The sequence below is a fragment of the Strix aluco genome, chromosome 27 (assembly GCF_031877795.1).
Source record: "Strix aluco isolate bStrAlu1 chromosome 27, bStrAlu1.hap1, whole genome shotgun sequence".
NCBI classification, from domain to species: Eukaryota; Metazoa; Chordata; class Aves; order Strigiformes; family Strigidae; genus Strix; species Strix aluco.
In genome coordinates, this window is record NC_133957.1 from 6,293,163 (window position 1) to 6,315,194 (window position 22,032).

At 58.0% G+C, this 22,032-nt stretch overlaps 1 protein-coding gene across 1 annotated transcript; it reads left to right on the plus strand.

Moving 5' to 3' along the window:
* Nucleotides 1-7,086: 7,086 nt before the first annotated feature.
* Nucleotides 7,087-20,545, plus strand: LOC141915815 (scavenger receptor cysteine-rich type 1 protein M130-like). The gene is given in 17 exon segments (XM_074807690.1): nucleotides 7,087-7,135; nucleotides 7,304-7,666; nucleotides 9,762-10,067; nucleotides 11,344-11,670; nucleotides 13,766-14,074; nucleotides 14,304-14,618; nucleotides 15,196-15,526; nucleotides 15,613-15,923; nucleotides 16,281-16,595; nucleotides 17,054-17,116; nucleotides 17,194-17,508; nucleotides 17,922-17,957; nucleotides 18,233-18,370; nucleotides 19,104-19,199; nucleotides 19,631-19,714; nucleotides 19,926-20,060; nucleotides 20,289-20,545. Coding segments are annotated over 17 exon segments (3,750 nt in total).
* Nucleotides 20,546-22,032: the final 1,487 nt, after the last annotated feature.

The following is a 22,032-nucleotide window of genomic DNA, read 5'->3' on the forward strand; positions in this document are numbered from 1 at the left end:
CCCTGTCTATCCCTCCTGAAGAGCTTGTAGCCATCAATTGCTGCACTCCAGTCATGTGAGGCATACCACCACATTTCTGTTATAGCTACTATGTCATAGTTCTCGTGCTGCATCATGGCTTCAAGCTCACCCTGTTTGTTGCTCATACTGCATGTATTGGTATAGATGCACTTGAGATGAGCTCATGAATCCAACACCTTTTTGTGAGTGTGGGCCCCATTCCCTACCAGACCCTTCTCAGGTGCTTCCACAGTCTCTAAACATTTTTTCCTTCTCCCAAATGAAGTGGCAGAGGGAGAGCCCTCACCAGTCCACCATCCTTCAAGCTTTGGCACGCTTCCCTTGAGCTCATTCCTAACAGGCCCAGTTATCTCCCCGTCCCCCCTCATATCTAGTTTAAACCCTGTCAATAAGCCCTGTTAACTCCTGCCCCAGAATCCTTTTCCCCCTCAGGGACAGCTGCATTCCACCTGTCTCATTTGTCGCCAGCAGACCAGGTGCCTTATAAACCTCACCATGATCGAAGAACCCAAAATTCCGATGGTGGCACCAGTCTCTGAGCCACGTGTTAATCAGATATGTTTTCCACCCTCTTTCAGTGGTTTTCCCTTCCACTTGAGGGATTGATGAAAACACGACCTGAGCTTCCGAGCCTTCAACTAGTCACCCCAGTGCCTTAAAGTCCTTTCTGATACAAGAGAGATCTCGAGGTGCTGGAGCGAGTGCAGAGGAGGGCAATGAAGCTGGTGAAGGGCCTGGAGAATAAATCCTGTGAGGAGTGATTGAAGGAGCTGGGATCTGTTCAGTTTGAGGAGGAGAAGGCTGAGGGGAGACCTCATCACTCTCTACAACTACCTGAAAGGACATTGTAGACAGGTTTGTGCTGGTCTCTTCTCACAGGGAATTAGTGACAGAACAAGATGGAATGGGTTTAAACTGCAACAGGGGAGGTTCAGACTGGACATGAGGAAAAAATGTTTCCCAGAAAGAGTGGTCAGAGAGTGGAATAGGCTGCCCAGGGAGGAGAGGGTGGTGGAGTCACCATCCCTGGATGTGTTTAAGGGTCATTTAGATGAGCTGTTGGAGGATGTGGTGTAGGGGAGAACTTTCTAGACTAGGGCTGATGTTTGGACTCGATGATCCCAAGGGTCTTTTCTAACCTGAATGATTCTATGATTCTGTGATTCTGTGATTTAGTGAAAAAGTGAGCGAGGAACTGTGTGGGTCTGAGCTGCTGTCTGAGGTTAAACCACGACAAATACTTGTAGGTTGTTTTGAGGTCACGGTTGCCTGAGTAGCTGATAGGGCAGAAGCTGGCCCATGGCTTGTGTCTGTGCTTATGAGGTCACTCACGCCTGAGCAGCTCATAGGCCTAGAGTAGGCCCACGGCATGTGTAGGTGCTTATAATGTCCCTGCTGCCTGAGTAGCAGATAGGCCAGGAGCATGCCCATGGCTGTTTGTGAGCTTGTGATGTCACTGGTGCCTGAGCAGCTGATAGGCCAGGATCTGGCCCATAGCTTGTGTAGGTGCTTCTGATGTCACCTAAATGACCTTTAGACCATGCCCAAATATGGCTTTTTGGAAGAACCATTGCCAGAAGAAATCCATACACCACACGTATGTGTGACAGTGTGACTCATGCACACACAACAGTGGCAGCAGGAGGGTGTGAGGTCACTGTCAGTGTAACTCATGAGCACCCAGTGGTGGCCATAGGAGGGTGCGAGGTCACATCACCAATGGCACCGCATGGCTGTGGGGCTCAGCGCAGAGTGGCCGTGTGCATCAGAGGGGCATCACAGGGGCTGGGAGCTGCCTGGCCCCGTGTCTGTGAGGGCAAGGAGCAGCCCCTGCAGCCCTGGTGGGAGCTGACGGGGTGGGGGGGTTTGGGGGCACCGCAGGGATGTGCCTGGGCTCGGCGCCAGGAGGAAACCACAGACTTCCTGCACGGGCTCTGCGGGGGGAGCGCGGGGAGCGCTGCGAGGTCACATGGGCTGTGGTTTGTGCACCTGCAGCCTGCAGCTCCCAAGCCACCCGTGGGGAATAATGGCCCCTCGGTGACATGCTGAGAGTCAGGGATATGTCTGAGCTGTGTGTCTGCTGCCAGGACAGGGACATGTCCCAGCTCCAGCTCCATCTCATTGGAAGGGGCCTTCCGTGGGGCTCTCCAGGGAGGGACAGGTGAGCCAGCGCTCCTGGGATGGGTCTCTGGCTTGGGCTAAGGCCCCTTCCCAGCTGCTGCTCTCAGCACAGAGGGGTCTGAAGCAGGGGCAGGGGCTGTTTCCTTCTCTTCCTGACACAGCCCCCGGTGCAGTCCCAGCCCCATGGTTCCCATGTCATGGGAGTGTCTGGAAACTCGCATGTTGGGCTCTTGGATGTGCCCAGTATAGGAGATGCTCAGTGCTCCTGGTCCACACAGCAGGGTTCAAGGCATGAAAAACCCATTTCCCCCACTACAACTGACCCTGTCCTGTGATGCCCCACCACCACAGTGACGTGTCACCTGCAGTGGAGCCATCCCTCATATATGGTCATGAATGCCACTGGAGAAGTTCATTGGAGGGCTGGGCTGTGTCGGAGGGGAGATAGGTCCCGATAATGTCTAAAAAGGGGCTGCTGCTTTGATTGGCTCCTCCTGTGGCTGGGCTGGCATCAGCAGAGATATATTGCCCTCCCATCATCATTGTCCCCACGAGTCCCCAGGAGCTGTGGTAGGGAGTGCGGTGCAGCAGAGAAGTGTGGGCAGGGCAGAAGGCTCAGGATGGGCACAGAGGGACTCCTGTCCCCTCAGATGCTGTGGCTGCTCCTCTGGGTAGACCTGTGTAGGGGTAAGTACTATCTTCCTTGTCCCACAGTCCAGGACCAGTGGGTACCAGTGTGGTCATTGGGATCTGTCAGGGAATGGGGATTCTTTGCAGGTGCTACTGAGACGAGGGGCAGAAGGTGCTCAAGTCCCTGGAACCTGTGCCCACTGGGTGGGAGAGACTATCATCTCCTTCTCCAGCTTCTGCTGTTTAGGGCAGCCTGTGCATGGCTGTAATCAGAGACGCCCTGTGCTGGTGTATCTTTTTGGGACCCCCTGTTCCCTAGCAGTGAGCCTCTGGAGCCAGTGGTGGCCTAGTAGGTGATGGCAGCACCCAGAGATCACCCCGGCGCACTGCCAATCTCTCAGGTGCCCTGAAGGGTTTGTGTGCTGCTCCCTGCCCCCTTGTTCCAGGGGAGCCCTGACGCCACAGGGACAGTTTGCACCCCACAGAGGGAAGGGGACCGGAGCATCTACCATAGAGGGACATTTTGCCTGTGGGGCTTGGCCCAGTGCAGGGACTGGGCTGACACCAGGGGTGAAGAGGGGATATGGGTGAGGGGACATTCTGGATCCTCTCAGTGGGAACATGGAAAGCCCTGGGCTTGGGGGTGGGTTTGGATTGTGGTGGGGCAGGGAGTTTGCATGGGAAGCTGCAGGCCTGGGTACATGGGGCTGTTCAGGGCGTGCTGAGGAGGAGCACTTTTGAAGTGCAAGGCTGGGCAGTGTGTGGGTGGCCACGGGCAGGAGGGAGGTAGCCATTGGGCTGTGAAAAGATGCCATGTGTGGTGGGATGACCCAGCAGGGGCAGAGCGGGGAACCCACAGCATTGCACAGCCCATGAGGATAGAAGAGACCCCTGAAGTGCCCTGGGGACAACCTGGAGGGGAGTGGTCTCCCACCCTGGTACCTCTGACTCTACCCTGGCAGGGGGTTCCTTGAGACCGACAGTGCCGGGGTTTGGTGCTATCCTGACCCATCTCATGTTGGTGTTTGAAGGTGCTGTGGAGGTGAGGCTGGTGGATGGCGGCAGTCGCTGTGCTGGGAGAGTGGAGGTGAAACAACAAGGCCAGTGGGGGACCGTGTGTGGTTACTCATGGGACATGAATGATGCAGCAGTGGTTTGTAAGCAGATGGGCTGTGGGTCTGCTGTTGGAGCTCCTAAGTACGGACACTTTGAGCAAGGATCTGGCACAATTTGGATGCATGATGTTGGCTGTAATGGCACCGAATCTGCCCTGTCTGACTGCACACACAGAGGACGGGGTGAAAAAGACTGCATTTTTTCCCATGTTGCTGGAGTGATGTGTTCCGGTAAGGGGACAAGCTATTCTCTATCTCTGGGGTTGGGATTGTGGAAGGAATGTGGCTGTGCCCTCAGGGATCAACCGTCAGGCACAAGAGCACTGCTCAATGTGGCTGGTCACACTGCTGAGCTGGCACTGTCATTACTGGTGTCCCCAGTCCCCGAGGAAAGGCCAGTGGGAACCTGCCCAGAGTTGCCCTTACCATGCCTGGCCCCTGAGCTGCCGCAGATAAACCCTCCATCCCTGTCCTGCACTGTCTGTTGATTCCCATCTTTCTTCTCCTGTTCACCCAGGACCTGTCTGTCAGTGCTGAGGGCCAGGTGCCCCAATGACAGAGGCACCACAAGTGACTCATGAGGCCACCCACAGTGCTGGCCAAGGGCATGAGATGGATAGATGCTGTTGGGTTATTCCCTCTTGCAGACACAAGTCCCTTGGCTGAAGCAAAGGGGTTGCTTGGAGAGGAGAAGCGCTGGGCTTGGGTAGAAGAGCAGGGTGGCACGTGGCACCTCGTTCCTCTCCCAGGTCACCCCATGAGAGCCTGAGCATGGGCACATGGCCCTGTCCAGGCAGTGCTGACCTGCTTGGTGCCACGGGGGATTTGTCAGAACTTACTGTCTCTCCTCTGTGCCTGCCCTTGCACCGGGAGCTCGTGTAAGCCCAGGGCTGCTCTTCTGTCCACTCTCCTGCCTTCTGCCCAGCCATGGGCAGGGACATGTATGCCCAGCAGTGCACTCTGGCCGAGGATGAGAACCTCTTTCCTGGGTAGGCGCCAGAGCAGGGTTGTGGCACAACCAGCAAATGTAGTTACAGCCTCACTGTACTTTTGCCCTGTGACATGTCCCATCCACCGGAGTGTCCCAACAGCTCAAGACCCCCATGGGAAGACGATGCGCTTTTCATGGCACCAAGGGGTTCCTCATGCCTGGCCCTGAGCTCAGTGGGGCAGAGCAAGCTGCAGCAACCAAAAGCATCTGGGCCCGTTTCCCTGAACCCCAAGTGCTCTGGGTGTCACAGTGCCCAGGGACCAGTACTGGGCAGCCCAAGGTCTCTGGGGCAACAGCAATTTCTCTGAGAGATTCCTGTGGCTGTGGCTGTTGTAAGGGAAGCAAGCCCACAAGTGCTGTGCTGATTTCTGAGGAGCAGCAGGGTGGGGGCTGATGTGTTTGTGCCATCAGCACCCCCTGAGAGCAGCTGGGGATGTCGTAGGGCTTTTTGCCTGGGGCCACCTTGGAGATCAGTCAGGGTATTGCCAGAGGGCTGTGGGAACTCTCAGGGGTTTTTGGTTGCTCCAGAATCTCTCCAGCTGCTCTAAGGGGACAGCCCCTCCTGAGGACGTATAGTGATCCATGATGAGGATGTGTGGAAAACTGTCTGTGACTCACACTTTGGTCCCAAGGATGCCAACATGGTTAGCAGGGTCTGCTGTGGGTCTGTCACAGACGCACACCCTTGAATGCTGTGATGGTGCAGTGAAGGGGTGCAGGGGGCCTGGATGTGTTGTGTCACCAACACTCCCCCAGCAGCTTCCTTTGGGATGTGCAATGGGTGAATTGGTCACGGCTTGCTTGGAGGTGATGTGACATGTGGGCATGCAACTGCCAGAGGCCTCTGGGAACTCCCAACTCTTTTGCATTTTTTCCTAGAATTTATCCGTCTGGTGGAAGGGAAGAGCCACTGCTCAGGACGTGTGCAGATCCATGACGGGGACCAGTGGAAAACTGTCTGTGATTCCCACTTTGGTCCCAAAGCTGCTGACGTGCTCTGCAGGGAGTTGCAGTGTGGCGCAGCCCTGCCTGTCCCTGGAGGAAGTCCCTTTGGAGAAGGGGTGGGTCCCATCTGGGATGGAGAGCTGCAGTGTGTGGGGAATGAATCCCTCCTCGCCTCCTGCCCCAGGGGGTCCCCCAGGGACCAGCCCTGCACACACGCAAACAGCGCTGTTGTCAGCTGCACAGGTAAGGACTCAGGGAGGGGTGTTGAACACTGGGGCTGTGCTGGGGGCAGGGAAGCAGGGCAGGGACCGTGTTGGCCTTGGCATGAGACCAGGAGGGGTGATGTTGTCTTCTGCAGTGTTCAGTTATGCAGGAAAAGAGACAGAAGCCAATGTCCCACTTCTGTTCTGTCCTCAGGAATTTGGTGCAGGGCTGCAGAAAGGTTCAGGAGGGGGACAGAGGGACTGTGTCCCCTTAATTACTGTAGCTGCTCCTCTGGGTGCAGTTGTGCAGGGGTCAATGCTGGCCGTGCTCTTACAATGTGCTGGGGCCAAGGAGCACCACAGGGATCCCTCTGGAAATGGGGCTTCTTCCCATGTGTCAATGTGACAAGTGGTAGAAGGTGAACAAGTTCGTTGACCCTGTGCTTCTCTGAATGGGAGAAGGGCTTTTCTGTTTCCAGGGCTCCAACTTTTATGGCCGTTAGTGGCTGGGTGTGTCCATGGTTTTGCCATCCTTGGGCACCCTTCCTGGAGCCCAGGCTCTGCCAGCTCTGTTCCTTGTGAGCTGGTGGTGGCTTAACTGGTGGCTCTTTGCTCTGTTATCCCAGAGGCACAGCCAGCCTCAGGGGTACCTGGGAAGGGGTGTGGGCTGTTCAGTCTTGCCCTGGAGTCAGGGTGAGACCCAGTATCAGCAGGGGTAGTTTGTGCTTGTGGAGGCAAGGGAAGTGGGGTGTCTGTTCCCACAGGCTCACAAGGAGGTGGCTGTCCTGGGGGATCCTAGACAAGGGCAGGGCTGGGCTGATGCCCAAGGACAAGGAGGGGCATGGGTTGGGAGGCCTTGCTGAGACCATCATGTTGCTGCAGAGTGGACACAGCAAGGCCTGAGGGTGGAGGATGAGTTGGGAGGGGCCCAGGTCAGGCTGTGGTCCAGGGGAGCTGGGGAGTCTAGGGAGGAGCAACTGTGTATGCTTGGGGGGGCCATGGTCGGGACAGGTCTGTTTTCAGGGTGCTCTCTGGGGACAAGCAGGTGCTCTGGGTGGGCATGGGCCAGGGGCAAGGGGCTGTTGAGCTGGGAGGAAGTGCCAAAGACTGTGGGGCCACAAATGACCTATCAGGGCCAGAGCTGGGCACCCCAGCCTTGCACAGCCCCTGAGGATAGAAGGGTCCCCTGAAGTGCCCTGAGAACAGCCTGGAGGGGAGTGGGCTCCCACCCTGGTACCTCTGACTCCACCTGGACAGGGCTTCCCCCAGACCCACAGTGCTGGGGCTCAGCGTTGTCCTGACTGTTCCTGTTTCATTGTTTGAAGGTGCTGTGGAGGTGAGGCTGGCGGATGGCGGCAGTCGCTGTGCTGGGAGAGTGGAGGTGAAACAACAGGGCCAGTGGGGGACCGTGTGTGGTGACTATTGGGACATAAATGATGCGGCAGTTGTTTGTAAGCAGCTGATCTGTGGGTCTGCTGTTGGAGCTCCTCAGTATGGACACTTTGGGCCAGGATCTGGCCCCATTTGGATGCATGAGGTTGACTGCAAAGGCACCGAATCTGCCCTGTCTGACTGCACACACAGAGGATGGGGTGAACATAACTGTGATCATCTTTTTGACGCTGGAGTGATGTGTTCCGGTAAGGGGACAAGCTATTCTCTATCTCTGGGGTTGGGATTGTGGAAGGAATGTGGCTGTGCCCTCAGGGATCAACCGTCAGGCACAAGAGCACTGCTCAATGTGGCTGGTCACACTGCTGAGCTGGCACTGACATTACTGGTGTCCCCAGTCCCCGAGGAAAGGCCAGTGGGAACCTGCCCAGAGTTGCCCTTACCATGCCTGGCCCCTGAGCTGCCGCAGATAAACCCTCCATCCCTGTCCTGCACTGTCTGTTGATTCCCATCTTTCTTCTCCTGTTCACCCAGGACCTGTCTGTCAGTGCTGAGGGCCAGGTGCCCCAATGACAGAGGCACCACAAGTGACTCATGAGGCCACCCACAGTGCTGGCCAAGGGCATGAGATGGATAGATGCTGTTGGGTTATTCCCTCTTGCAGACACAAGTCCCTTGGCTGAAGCAAAGGGGTTGCTTGGAGAGGAGAAGCGCTGGGCTTGGGTAGAAGAGCAGGGTGGCACGTGGCACCTCGTTCCTCTCCCAGGTCACCCCATGAGAGCCTGAGCATGGGCACATGGCCCTGTCCAGGCAGTGCTGACCTGCTTGGTGCCACGGGGGATTTGTCAGAACTTACTGTCTCTCCTCTGTGCCTGCCCTTGCACCGGGAGCTCGTGTAAGCCCAGGGCTGCTCTTCTGTCCACTCTCCTGCCTTCTGCCCAGCCATGGGCAGGGACATGTATGCCCAGCAGTGCACTCTGGCCGAGGATGAGAACCTCTTTCCTGGGTAGGCACCTGAGCAGGGTGGTGGCACAGCCACCGCTTGCAGTTACAGCCTCACTGTACTTTTGCCCTGTGATGTGTCCCATCCATCAGCAGTGCCCCAACAGCCCAAGACCCCTTTGGGAACAGGGAGCACTTTTTGAGACAACTAGGGGTTCCTCATGCCTGGCCCTGAGCTCAGTGGGGCAGAGCAAGCTGCAGCAACCAAAAGCATCCGGGCCCGTTTCCCTGAACCCCAAGTGCTCTGGGTGTCACAGTGCCCAGGGACCAGTACTGGGCAGCCCAAGGTCTCTGGGGCAACAGCAATTTCTCTGAGAGATTCCTGTGGCTGTGGCTGTTGTAAGGGAAGCAAGCCCACAAGTGCTGTGCTGATTTCTGAGGAGCAGCAGGGTGGGGGCTGATGTGTTTGTGCCATCAGCACCCCCTGAGAGCAGCTGGGGATGTCGTAGGGCTTTTTGCCTGGGGCCACCTTGGAGATCAGTCAGGGTATTGCCAGAGGGCTGTGGGAACTCTCAGGGGTTTTTGGTTGCTCCAGAATCTCTCCAGCTGCTCTAAGGGGACAGCCCCTCCTGAGGACGTATAGTGATCCATGATGAGGATGTGTGGAAAACTGTCTGTGACTCACACTTTGGTCCCAAGGATGCCAACATGGTTAGCAGGGTCTGCTGTGGGTCTGTCACAGACACATACCCTTGAATGCTTGTTGTGCTTTGAACTCAAGCTGGCAACCAATCGCTACGTGGCCAGACTTTCACCTCCCCCTCCCCTCTCCCCAGTGAAATAGGGGAGGGACAAAAAGAAGAAAATTCGTAGGTTGAATAAAAATAAAAAAAAAGATTTACTAAAAGTAACAAGAAAACAACAGTAATAGTAGTGAGTCCAAACACGGGTAAAATGCAGCAGTGGCTTACCGAGCACGGCGATAGGTATGCAGCCCACCCCCCAGCAGCAATCCGAGTGCACCAGAAAATCCCGCAACACGGACCTGGAAAGCCGAATAGAGCGCAATAGAGAGAGCCCTCATCCGCCTATATACACTGAGCATGACGTCACATAGTATGAAATACTCCAATGATTGATCGGGACCCGGCCCTCTAGCTGTTCTCCCTCTCAGCCCAAGGGAAGTTAACTCTATCCTGGTCGAAACCAGGACAGTGCTGTGATGGTGTAGTGAAGGGGTGCAAGGGGGCCTTGATGTGTTTGTGTCACCAACACCCCCCCAGCAGCTTCCTCTGGGATGTGCAATGGGTGAATTGGTCATGGCTTGGAGGTGATGTGGAATGTGGGCGTGTAACTGCCAGAGGGCTCTGGGAACTCCCAACTGTTTTGCGTTTTTTCCAGGATTTGTCCGTCTGGTGGAAGGGAAGAGCCACTGCTCAGGATGTGTGCAGATCCATGACAGGGGCCAGTGGAAAACTGTCTGTGATTCCCACTTTGGTCCCAAAGCTGCTGACGTGCTCTGCAGGGAGTTGCAGTGTGGCGCAGCCCTGCCTGTCCCTGGAGGAAGTCCCTTTGGAGAAGGGGTGGGTCCCATCTGGGATGGAGAGCTGCAGTGTGTGGGGAATGAATCCCTCCTCGCCTCCTGCCCCAGGGGGTCCCCCAGGGACCAGCCCTGCACACACGCAAACAGCGCTGTTGTCAGCTGCACAGGTAAGGACTCAGGGAGGGGTGTTGAACACTGGGGCTGTGCTGGGGGCAGGGAAGCAGGGCAGGGACCGTGTTGGCCTTGGCATGAGACCAGGAGGGGTGATGTTGTCTTCTGCAGTGTTCAGTTATGCAGGAAAAGAGACAGAAGCCAATGTCCCACTTCTGTTCTGTCCTCAGGAATTTGGTGCAGGGCTGCAGAAAGGTTCAGGAGGGGGACAGAGGGACTGTGTCCCCTTAATTACTGTAGCTGCTCCTCTGGGTGCAGTTGTGCAGGGGTCAATGCTGGCCGTGCTCTTACAATGTGCTGGGGCCAAGGAGCACCACAGGGATCCCTCTGGAAATGGGGCTTCTTCCCATGTGTCAATGTGACAAGTGGTAGAAGGTGAACAAGTTCGTTGACCCTGTGCTTCTCTGAATGGGAGAAGGGCTTTTCTGTTTCCAGGGCTCCAACTTTTATGGCCGTTAGTGGCTGGGTGTGTCCATGGTTTTGCCATCCTTGGGCACCCTTCCTGGAGCCCAGGCTCTGCCAGCTCTGTTCCTTGTGAGCTGGTGGTGGCTTAACTGGTGGCTCTTTGCTCTGTTATCCCAGAGGCACAGCCAGCCTCAGGGGTACCTGGGAAGGGGTGTGGGCTGTTCAGTCTTGCCCTGGAGTCAGGGTGAGACCCAGTATCAGCAGGGGTAGTTTGTGCTTGTGGAGGCAAGGGAAGTGGGGTGTCTGTTCCCACAGGCTCACAAGGAGGTGGCTGTCCTGGGGGATCCTAGACAAGGGCAGGGCTGGGCTGATGCCCAAGGACAAGGAGGGGCATGGGTTGGGAGGCCTTGCTGAGACCATCATGTTGCTGCAGAGTGGACACAGCAAGGCCTGAGGGTGGAGGATGAGTTGGGAGGGGCCCAGGTCAGGCTGTGGTCCAGGGGAGCTGGGGAGTCTAGGGAGGAGCAACTGTGTATGCTTGGGGGGGCCATGGTCGGGACAGGTCTGTTTTCAGGGTGCTCTCTGGGGACAAGCAGGTGCTCTGGGTGGGCATGGGCCAGGGGCAAGGGGCTGTTGAGCTGGGAGGAAGTGCCAAAGACTGTGGGGCCACAAATGACCTATCAGGGCCAGAGCTGGGCACCCCAGCCTTGCACAGCCCCTGAGGATAGAAGGGTCCCCTGAAGTGCCCTGAGAACAGCCTGGAGGGGAGTGGGCTCCCACCCTGGTACCTCTGACTCCACCTGGACAGGGCTTCCCCCAGACCCACAGTGCTGGGGCTCAGCGTTGTCCTGACTGTTCCTGTTTCATTGTTTGAAGGTGCTGTGGAGGTGAGGCTGGCGGATGGCGGCAGTCGCTGTGCTGGGAGAGTGGAGGTGAAACAACAGGGCCAGTGGGGGACCGTGTGTGGTGACTATTGGGACATAAATGATGCAGCAGTTGTTTGTAAGCAGCTGATCTGTGGGTCTGCTGTTGGAGCTCCTCAGTATGGACACTTTGGGCCAGGATCTGGCCCCATTTGGATGCATGAGGTTGACTGCAAAGGCACCGAATCTGCCCTGTCTGACTGCACACACAGAGGATGGGGTGAACATAACTGTGATCATCTTTTTGACGCTGGAGTGATGTGTTCCGGTAAGGGGACAAGCTATTCTCTATCTCTGGGGTTGGGATTGTGGAAGGAATGTGGCTGTGCCCTCAGGGATCAACCGTCAGGCACAAGAGCACTGCTCAATGTGGCTGGTCACACTGCTGAGCTGGCACTGTCATTACTGGTGTCCCCAGTCCCCGAGGAAAGGCCAGTGGGAACCTGCCCAGAGTTGCCCTTACCATGCCTGGCCCCTGAGCTGCCGCAGATAAACCCTCCATCCCTGTCCTGCACTGTCTGTTGATTCCCATCTTTCTTCTCCTGTTCACCCAGGACCTGTCTGTCAGTGCTGAGGGCCAGGTGCCCCAATGACAGAGGCACCACAAGTGACTCATGAGGCCACCCACAGTGCTGGCCAAGGGCATGAGATGGATAGATGCTGTTGGGTTATTCCCTCTTGCAGACACAAGTCCCTTGGCTGAAGCAAAGGGGTTGCTTGGAGAGGAGAAGCGCTGGGCTTGGGTAGAAGAGCAGGGTGGCACGTGGCACCTCGTTCCTCTCCCAGGTCACCCCATGAGAGCCTGAGCATGGGCACATGGCCCTGTCCAGGCAGTGCTGACCTGCTTGGTGCCACGGGGGATTTGTCAGAACTTACTGTCTCTCCTCTGTGCCTGCCCTTGCACTGGGAGCTCGTGTAAGCCCAGGGCTGCTCTTCTGTCCACTCTCCTGCCTTCTGCCCAGCCATGGGCAGGGACATGTATGCCCAGCAGTGCACTCTGGCCGAGGATGAGAACCTCTTTCCTGGGTAGGCACCTGAGCAGGGTGGTGGCACAGCCACCGCTTGCAGTTACAGCCTCACTGTACTTTTGCCCTGTGATGTGTCCCATCCATCAGCAGTGCCCCAACAGCCCAAGACCCCTTTGGGAACAGGGAGCACTTTTTGAGACAACTAGGGGTTCCTCATGCCTGGCCCTGAGCTCAGTGGGGCAGAGCAAGCTGCAGCAACCAAAAGCATCCGGGCCCGTTTCCCTGAACCCCAAGTGCTCTGGGTGTCACAGTGCCCAGGGACCAGTACTGGGCAGCCCAAGGTCTCTGGGGCAACAGCAATTTCTCTGAGAGATTCCTGTGGCTGTGGCTGTTGTAAGGGAAGCAAGCCCACAAGTGCTGTGCTGATTTCTGAGGAGCAGCAGGGTGGGGGCTGATGTGTTTGTGCCATCAGCACCCCCTGAGAGCAGCTGGGGATGTCGTAGGGCTTTTTGCCTGGGGCCACCTTGGAGATCAGTCAGGGTATTGCCAGAGGGCTGTGGGAACTCTCAGGGGTTTTTGGTTGCTCCAGAATCTCTCCAGCTGCTCTAAGGGGACAGCCCCTCCTGAGGACGTATAGTGATCCATGATGAGGATGTGTGGAAAACTGTCTGTGACTCACACTTTGGTCCCAAGGATGCCAACATGGTTAGCAGGGTCTGCTGTGGGTCTGTCACAGACACATACCCTTGAATGCTTGTTGTGCTTTGAACTCAAGCTGGCAACCAATCGCTACGTGGCCAGACTTTTACCTCCCCCTCCCCTCTCCCCAGTGAAATAGGGGAGGGACAAAAAGAAGAAAATTCGTAGGTTGAATAAAAATAAAAAAAAAGATTTACTAAAAGTAACAAGAAAACAACAGTAATAGTAGTGAGTCCAAACACGGGTAAAATGCAGCAGTGGCTTACCGAGCACGGCGATAGGTATGCAGCCCACCCCCCAGCAGCAATCCGAGTGCACCAGAAAATCCCGCAACACGGACCTGGAAAGCCGAATAGAGCGCAATAGAGAGAGCCCTCATCCGCCTATATACACTGAGCATGACGTCACATAGTATGAAATACTCCAATGATTGATCGGGACCCGGCCCTCTAGCTGTTCTCCCTCTCAGCCCAAGGGAAGTTAACTCTATCCTGGTCGAAACCAGGACAGTGCTGTGATGGTGTAGTGAAGGGGTGCAAGGGGGCCTTGATGTGTTTGTGTCACCAACACCCCCCCAGCAGCTTCCTCTGGGATGTGCAATGGGTGAATTGGTCATGGCTTGGAGGTGATGTGGAATGTGGGCGTGTAACTGCCAGAGGGCTCTGGGAACTCCCAACTGTTTTGCGTTTTTTCCAGGATTTGTCCGTCTGGTGGAAGGGAAGAGCCACTGCTCAGGATGTGTGCAGATCCATGACAGGGGCCAGTGGAAAACTGTCTGTGATTCCCACTTTGGTCCCAAAGCTGCTGACGTGCTCTGCAGGGAGCTGCAGTGCGGCGCAGCCCTGCCTGTCCCTGGAGGAAGTCCCTTTGGAGAAGCGGTGGGTCCCATCTGGGATGGAGAGCTACAGTGTGTGGGGAATGAATCTCTCCTTGCCTCCTGCCCCAAGGATTCGCCCAAGGACCAGCCCTGCACCCACGCAAACAGTGCTGTTGTCACCTGCACACGTAAGGACACAGGGAGGGGTGTTGAAAACTGGGGCTGTGGTGGAGGCTGGGTAACAGAGCAAGGGCCGTGCCTGGCCGTGGGTGAGGACAGGAGGGGTGGATGGGGTTGTCTGCAGCATGAAAATAGTGCAGAAGGAGAACAAGGGCATGTTGTCCCTCTGGCCTCTCTGCCAGCTACAGAGGGTACAAGAGCACCAATCCACCCTCTTTCGTCCTCCTCTCTCCCCAGAGTACACAGGGTTCAGGCTGGTGAATGGCAGCACAGTGTGTGCAGGGAGGGTGGAGGTCCAGGTGCTGGGGACGTGGGGGACCCTCTGTGCCTCCCGCTGGGATCTCTCGGATGCCCACATTCTCTGTCGGCAACTCAACTGCGGGTTTGCTGAGTCCATTCCTGGAGGAGAGCATTTTGGGAGAGAGACTGGCCCTGTCTGGAGAGACTCATTCCACTGTGACGGGACTGAAGCCCACCTGCAGCAGTGCCCAGTGACCACCCTGGGGGCCTCACCATGCTCCCAAGGGAACACTGCTGCTGTCATTTGCTCAGGTGAGTGCCAGAAGAATGCTGCATTAAATCCATCTGTCATTTGTGTGCAACATGGCCACCCAGATCAGGGGTCCCATGGCCATACCAGGCTGACTTTCTCCCCGGAGAAACCCTGGCTTCCCCAGGAGCCATCTGGAGGTTTTTCCCTGCTCAGAGTGAGCACTCCACTTTGGGAGAGCTGAGGACTGAACAGAGGCAGGCATCTGACCCAGGGCAGTGGCTTAGGCCCCAGTGCCACCACCAGGCCTGGGCTTCTCTGTTCTCGTACTGTGCAAGTAGCTCGAGACAGGGCTGCAGGGCTCTGTCCCATCCCTCTGGCTGCAGACACCCACATCCCATCCCCACAGAGAGCCCTGCAGAGCCTCATCCCACCACCCAGCAGGAGCTGCCTGGGTGCCCCCAGCAGCATCAGACCTGGGTGTGAGCTGCAGAGAGGGCCCAGGCTTTACCCTCGCTTCTCCTCAGCACAAGGCTCAATCTTGTCCAGTTTGGTGGGGAAATCCCCCCTCACCCCCCTCCCTGAAGGGTGCCATGCTCCCAGTGCCACCCATGGCTGTGGCATCTCTGCTCTCCCCAGGCTTGGCCATGTTTGGATCCCTGAGGCTGGTGGGTGGAGGGAGCCGCTGCGATGGACGAGTGGAGATCTTCCAGGATGGGGCGTGGGGCAGAGTCCTGGACAACCAGTGGGACATGCAGGAGGCCAGTGTGGTGTGCCGGCAGCTGCGGTGTGGGGAGGCCGGGACAGCCTACAACCCCCCAAAGCATGAGCGAGGGACGGGCCCCGTGGGGCTGCGAGGGGTCCGGTGTGCAGGGCATGAGACCAACCTGAGCCTCTGCAACACCTCCCTGCCTGAGAGCGCGCTGGCGGCAGGGGTTGTGGAGGATGTGGGAGTCATTTGTGGGGGTGAGTGGCACTCTGCAGGCTCCCCAGGTGATGGTCTGTGTGGGCAGGCAGTCCCTGGCACCAACTGGGGTTTGTACCCACTGCAGAGAGCCGGTGGCTGCGTCTGGTGAATGGGGCCGGGCGCTGCGCAGGGAGAGTGGAGATCTACTACCAGGGCATGTGGGGGACTGTCTGCGACGATGGCTGGGACCTGTCTGATGCCACCATCATCTGCCACCAGCTGGGCTGCGGAGGGGCAGTGGAGGCAGTCGGCTCTGCTCGGTTCGGGGAAGGCTCCGGGCAGATCTGGCTGGATGGTGTGAACTGCTCTGGGACCGAAGCTGCTCTCTGGGACTGCCCGGCTGGGCCCTGGGGGCAGCACGACTGCAGGCACAAAGAGGATGCGGGAGTCATCTGCTCAGGTCTCTGCCAGGAGCTGTGGTGGGAGCCTGGTTCCTGGGGAGACCAGGACGTGGGGAGAGGCGGGCATGGCTGAGGCTGTCCCTGGCTGCCTCTGAGCTCCTACCAGAGCCCATCCTGTGGACACCCATGCATGGGCACCCTCAGTCCCACTGGGGGTCCTGGGGAGCTCAGCCATCCCCGAGGGTTAGTGGGAAGGGCAGGGGTGTCTGTCCATCAGGGACTTCTCTCTGCCCCTGGGTGCAAAGAGGACATGTGACCCTGACCCTGCCTGACTGAGGGCCTGGGGGTGCTGAGCTGTCCTGGCTCCCAAAACCCCAGGGCAGCCTGTTCCCCCTTTTGGGGCCTTTTCCTCCCAGAGTTCATGGCCCTGAGGCTGGAGAACAGTGACGGCTGCTCTGGGCGCCTGCAGGTTTTCTACAACGGGACATGGGGGAGCGTTTGCTCGAACTCAATGACTCCTGACACGGTGACGCTGGTGTGCAAGGAGCTGGGCTGTGGGGATGGAGGATCCCTGGAAAGACGCCAGCCCTCTGGTAGGGTGTCTGGCCCTGCCTGGCTGGATCGCGTGCAGTGTGGGGAGAGAACCAGCTCCTTCTGGCAGTGTCCCTCCACTCCCTGGAACCCACAGTCATGCCAAGACCTGCGAGAGGAGACCAACATCACCTGCAAAGGTAACTTTTATCCTCTGGGGTACTCATGTCACCCCAGCTCCTGCTCCCCACTGGCCATGGCCAAGCACAGAGAAAGAGCTTGGAGGGGCTTTTCCTTTCCATGTCAGACCATTCAGCTGCCAGTGGCACAAACATGACCACAGCCACACACGTCCAGCAGCAGTTGCCACCCAGATTTCCAGCAGTGCCAGGGGGAGTCTCTTCTCTCAGAAGAGACCAGACAGGTTTCAGAAGAGCCTCCCCTCCATAGACAAGCTACTGCTGTGCTGTGAACCAGGGAGCTCTTGGGGCTGAGCACTCGGGGTCCCCCCACAGTCCTGTGCGTGTCCCCTGGATGACCGCAGTTCAGTTGCTGCCATGACCAAGATGGTACAGGGAGGCCCAAGCAGAGCTCAGCCCCTCTCTCGTCTGCATGATCCCCCAAACCAGCCCCTTCACCACAGTGTTTCCTTCTTCAGGGGGACGCCCAGAAATGCCCCTGGCCCCATTGGCCCCATGCCCCAACTCCACGAGCTGCACAGGTAAGGAGTTGCCCCACTGTGTCTGGCAGGGCTCTGCCTGCTGTCCTGGTGCCATGGGAGGTCTTTGCCTTGTCCAGCCAGGGAGAAGATTCGTGCTGTGGGCGGTGAGGATGGGTGCTCTGGCAGAGTGGAGATCTGGCACCGTGGCTCCTGGGGGACAGTTTGTGACAACTCCTGGGACATGCAGGATGCCGAGGTGGCATGCAGGCAGCTGGACTGTGGCCCTGCGGTGTCTGCCCTGCATGAGGCTGCATTTGGGATGGGGATGGGCCCCATCTGGCTGGAGCAGGTGGCGTGCCAAGGGACGGAGCCATCCCTGCAGGACTGCTGGGCCCGGCCTGGGGATGGTGGTGCTTGCCGGCATAAAGAAGATGCTGCCGTGCGCTGCTCAGGTGAGAGGCAGGGCTGGGACCCCTTGGTTGGGCATTGGCAGGGAGCTGGAGAAGACCTTTAGTCTACGAGGTCCTGACATGGCCCCCGACATCTCATGAGCAAGAATGTTCCTGCAGAGTGCAGGAGGCTGGTGCCAGGCAGGGAGTAGCCTCGGTTGAACTGAATGTCCTCTGGCCACTGCCCATGGGAACCTGCAGACTCAGGGCTATCCCCTGGACTGCCTGTGCCATCCTGCCTGTCTCCCAGAGCAGAGGCGCTTGGCCCTGGCCTGGCCTCCCTTGTGGGCACTACAGGAGGGGCAATTTGGGTTGGATGTGTCAGGGACATCTACAGACATCCCCATGGTGTACTGGGGACGAGGCTCCCCGCACACCCACTGTCTCAGGCCCGCTCTCCTTTTCCTCCTCTGCAGCTAAACCCAGGATGGCAACATCCCCACCCCGAGCAGGTAAGTTGTCCTCCCCCTGGGGCTGAGTATCCCCAGGGACAGGCTGTGACTCACAGATGGATGGAAGGGGATCCTTGCTGGGGTGTGAAACTCTCTGGAAGAGGCACTGGGGTGGTGGCAGGGTGTGAGGGAGAGTTGTCGTTTAGTCAGCAGGGTGGAAGCTTCACTCCTGGGGCCCTCCAGCCTCTGCTGCCTTGTGTGATGGAGTCAGGACTGGTGCTGCCTCCACCTCTCCCAGGCCTGGTGCTGCCCCTTCCATGTTCTCTCCCCTGCAGTTCCCACCCGAGGCCGTCAGACCAGCAGCGGGAGAGTCTCAGTGCCCATCATCATCTGCATCATCCTGGGGGCCCTTCTCTGCCTGCTCCTGGCCCTCCTGGCTTGGCAAGTGCTGAGCACCAGGGCTGTGCAGAGAGGTGGGTCCTTCCCCAGAGGTCCCAGGGGGAGATACCTCCTGGAAGGACTGTGGGGTGCTGGGGGGCTTGTCAGCGAGGGTCGTCAGTGAGGGACACAAGCAGAGTGGGGGGATGAGACTGTGCTGCCACCTTCACATGTGCTGCCCCACTGAGTGCCTGTCCATGGGCCACCAGCAGCAAGGGCTGGAGAGAGCCCAGAGGTTGGGGGAGCTAGCAATGGGGTGAGGAGACAAATGGCAGAGTGGGGATGGCCAAGGCTGACAGTGCTCTAGGTAGTGCTGGAGGGGGCTCTGGGGCAAGGGAGATGGTAGGAGGAGTGCGGGGCAGCAGGGTCCATCACCATGGTGTTAGGCCCCAAGCCTGTCCCTCTGCCCAGGCCTGCCCACCTCCAGGACAGGGGCCCTACTATGGACCCATGGGGCAGACAGGGGCAAACTCCAGGTGCAGAGGAAGTGTGGGAGCTGCTCCAGGGTGAGATAAGGGGGGCATGACCCAGGGGCCAGAGGGGCATGAGGGCTGTCTTCAAAGGGATGATGCGATGGTTATGCTGCCCCAGAGGATCTCCACAGCGATGTTGCCCTAACAGGAGATGTGGCAGCCGTGCCTGGGCAGCACAGTGGGGCTGTGCTCTCAGAGCAGTCCTGGGCTGGCCCAAGGAACTGCTTTTGGGGAACACAGTGTGAACCCATTGCCCCTTTGCTTGTCCCTGTGCTAGCCCTGCTTCTGTCCCCAGGCTCCAGGAGAGCTCAGGAGCCCTTCCTCGAGGCCGTATATGAGGAGATTGGTTACAACTCAGCTTTGGAGAAGCAGGCCAGGTTTGGTCACTCAGGTGGGTGTGGGTCCTCCCTGAAGGCACATCTGCAGAACCCTTTCCCCTGGCCCCAACCCAGAGCTGATCCCCTGAAGCCCCCCCAGTCCATGGTCCCTCTGGTGCTTGGAGCGTGGGGTCTGTGGGGAGAGCATCCAGGTCCTGGGCCCAAGAGAGAAGATTTCTCCCAGTCAGTTCTGACTGTCCCAGCTGGACAGCCCCTCTCTTCCTGCATCTGCACCCCATGTGGCACCTGAGGAGTGAGGGAAGGGACTGTCCTAGGGCAAATCTGGAGCACTTTTGGGACAGAGTTTGTCCTGGGGCAACAGGGTGAATTCCCAGCCCTCCTCCCCATGCAGTCCCAGCTCTGTGGGTCCCCCTTCCCCAGCAGCGCTGACCATGAGCCAGGTCAGTGGGACTTGCTCCATAACACCCACTGTGCTGCTCTCCAGGCTCCTCTTCAGAGCAGTCCCTGACCCAGCTGCAGCCCTACCCTGGGGTCAGCGAGGAGGAGGATGGTCTGGGATCAGCACCAGGTAACGGAGGCAGGAAGGGGTTGATCTCCCTGCAGACACGTGATGTGGACAGAGGGGTCACTGAGTGTCACCATTGGAGATGGGGAGGACATGACCATCTCCTGTGGTGCTGCCAACCCCAGTGTCTCAGCCCTGTGTCCCTGCGCATCCTCCTGTCCTCTGCTCTGCAGGACATATCTTCTCACTGTCACCAGCTCCCCTCTCCTTTCAGATGTCCTTGTCCTGCCCAGAGATCACCCAGAAGATGGCTATGATGATGCCAGCGAGGTTTCTGATTTGGGGGATGGACAGTGGGAAATACCCAGGATGCCAGAGGAGGGAGCAGGCCCCGGTGATGCACCCAGAGGTGAGAGGGAAAGACAGCACTGCCTGTTCCTAGGGTGCCATCCCCAGTGCCCCCCATGTCACTACTGTACTGACACCCAAATCTCCAGGGATGGGGGAACCTGCCCCAGGAGTTTTCCTTGAAAGGCCTGGAGGTGGGAGAAGGAGCTGAATGTGGTGAGGAGCAGGGAGGATGGTGGGGTACAGACCCCAAGGGGTGAACTGAAACATCTGGCCTTGTTGCTTGCAGGGGTCACCCCATGCTCCCAGAGAAGCGCCGAGGTCCCTGGAGCTGAAGGAGACACCTCGTCCCTGTTCCCGGGGAGCATGGGCTATGATGATGCTGAAGAGGTGTCTGTGGCACATCCCCATGAGGACACAACAGCTGTGACACTGTAGTTTGGTACACAACAGTCCCTGAGCCCCAGACCAGGAGAGCCCATCCCTGCCCTGCAGCTGGGTGCAGCTGGGAGGGAGGAGAGGTCTGTGCAGCTGGGAGGGCCGTGAGGACCGGAAAACCGACTCCCTTGACCCATGGGCAGCAGAAATCGCCTGGAGTTTCCTCTATTTTTATTCCCATTTTTATGCTGTGCATCCTTATTTGTTCTTATTAAAAGTCTCTGGGGGCTTTGACCCAGAGCATCTCCTTGCCTGCCAGGTGTCAGGGCATCATCCTGAGGCTGGTCGGGGGAGCAGAGAACAAAGACACAGTGGTAGGGAAGGGCTGTGTCCCAGGGACAGTAGACTCAGGGTCAGGCTGTTGGGCTGCGAGAGCCCATGGTCCCTGGGGAATAATCTTAGTGACAGAAATATTTCCATCCTGCTGGCCACAGGCAGTTTCTACTCAAAATGTCTCTCTGATAGGTCCCATGATGTACCCCAGTGGGAGCACCCATCTCCTCTCCTGAGGGTTCCAGCTGCTCTTTCCCCCAGGCCCTAACTCAGCCACGCTGGTCCCACAGTGCAGAGGCCATGACAGAGCTGCCATGTCAGGGGAAGCCCTGGGCTTTTGGCTCACAGAAGTGAGCCTAAGGTGACCACAGGGCCCTGAACACCCCAGCCAGACCAGGGGGGATCGTGGCCTGTGGATTCTCTCCCCCAGTGCTTAGGAGGCAGCTCTGCTCCCCAGTGCCCCAGCACAGAGTGAAGAGCCACTTTCTGGACACATGGGGCTGGGATTCCCTCTCCTCATGCTCTGCCAGGACCCATCTCGATGGGCTGTTCCTGCTGCTTTGCAGACCCGTGGCAGCCCTGGGCCCCCATCCTTCTGCTCCCCTCCAGCTCCCACCCCTGCCCTCCTGCTGCCTTGCCAGGGATGTCAGTTTGGGTTGTGTGTGGGGCAGGACTTGTGGGCAGGTACAGGAGGGCTGGGAGCAATGAGGATGAGGGCACCTTTCCCTCAGCGCTGTTAGAGGGCCAAGGGGATGGAGAAAGCAGCCCCACAAGATGTGTGATGCAACCAAAAGCCATGGTCGAGCTCCTGGCCTGGAGAAGGGCCCATCCAGGCGGCTGCTCATGTGGGCACATTTCCATGGCAGCGGGGATTTTGTGTCCCTCCACTAAAACAGGTGCTGCTGAGAGCTGAGCCACGGTCCCTCTCCCTCAGCTGGGGTTTCACCTGCCCCAGCGCCCATGGGCAGAGAATCCTCTCATGCAGGAGCCAGGCCGGGAAAAGGGTTTGATACCTGTGCAGTACCTGGCGCCCAAACTGCCAAACTGCCCTCCCTGCTCCTGCTGGTGCGTCTCCACACCCTGCCAGCTCTTCGCCAATGGGCTTCTCTGCCACGGGCTGGAATGTGTGTTGGGTGCCTGTGGCAGGATTCCCTGTGGGGAGCAGCTGCAGCTCTGCAGCCCTGCAAACAGCAGGATCTGGCCCTGGAGCAGAAGCGGGGAGGAGGCAGATGTTGGCAACATCCTCTCCTATTGCAGTGTTGCCCCATTCCCTGCTGGGAGCTTGTCCAGCCCTGGGGTGACCCTTGGGGGAGCTGAGGGGA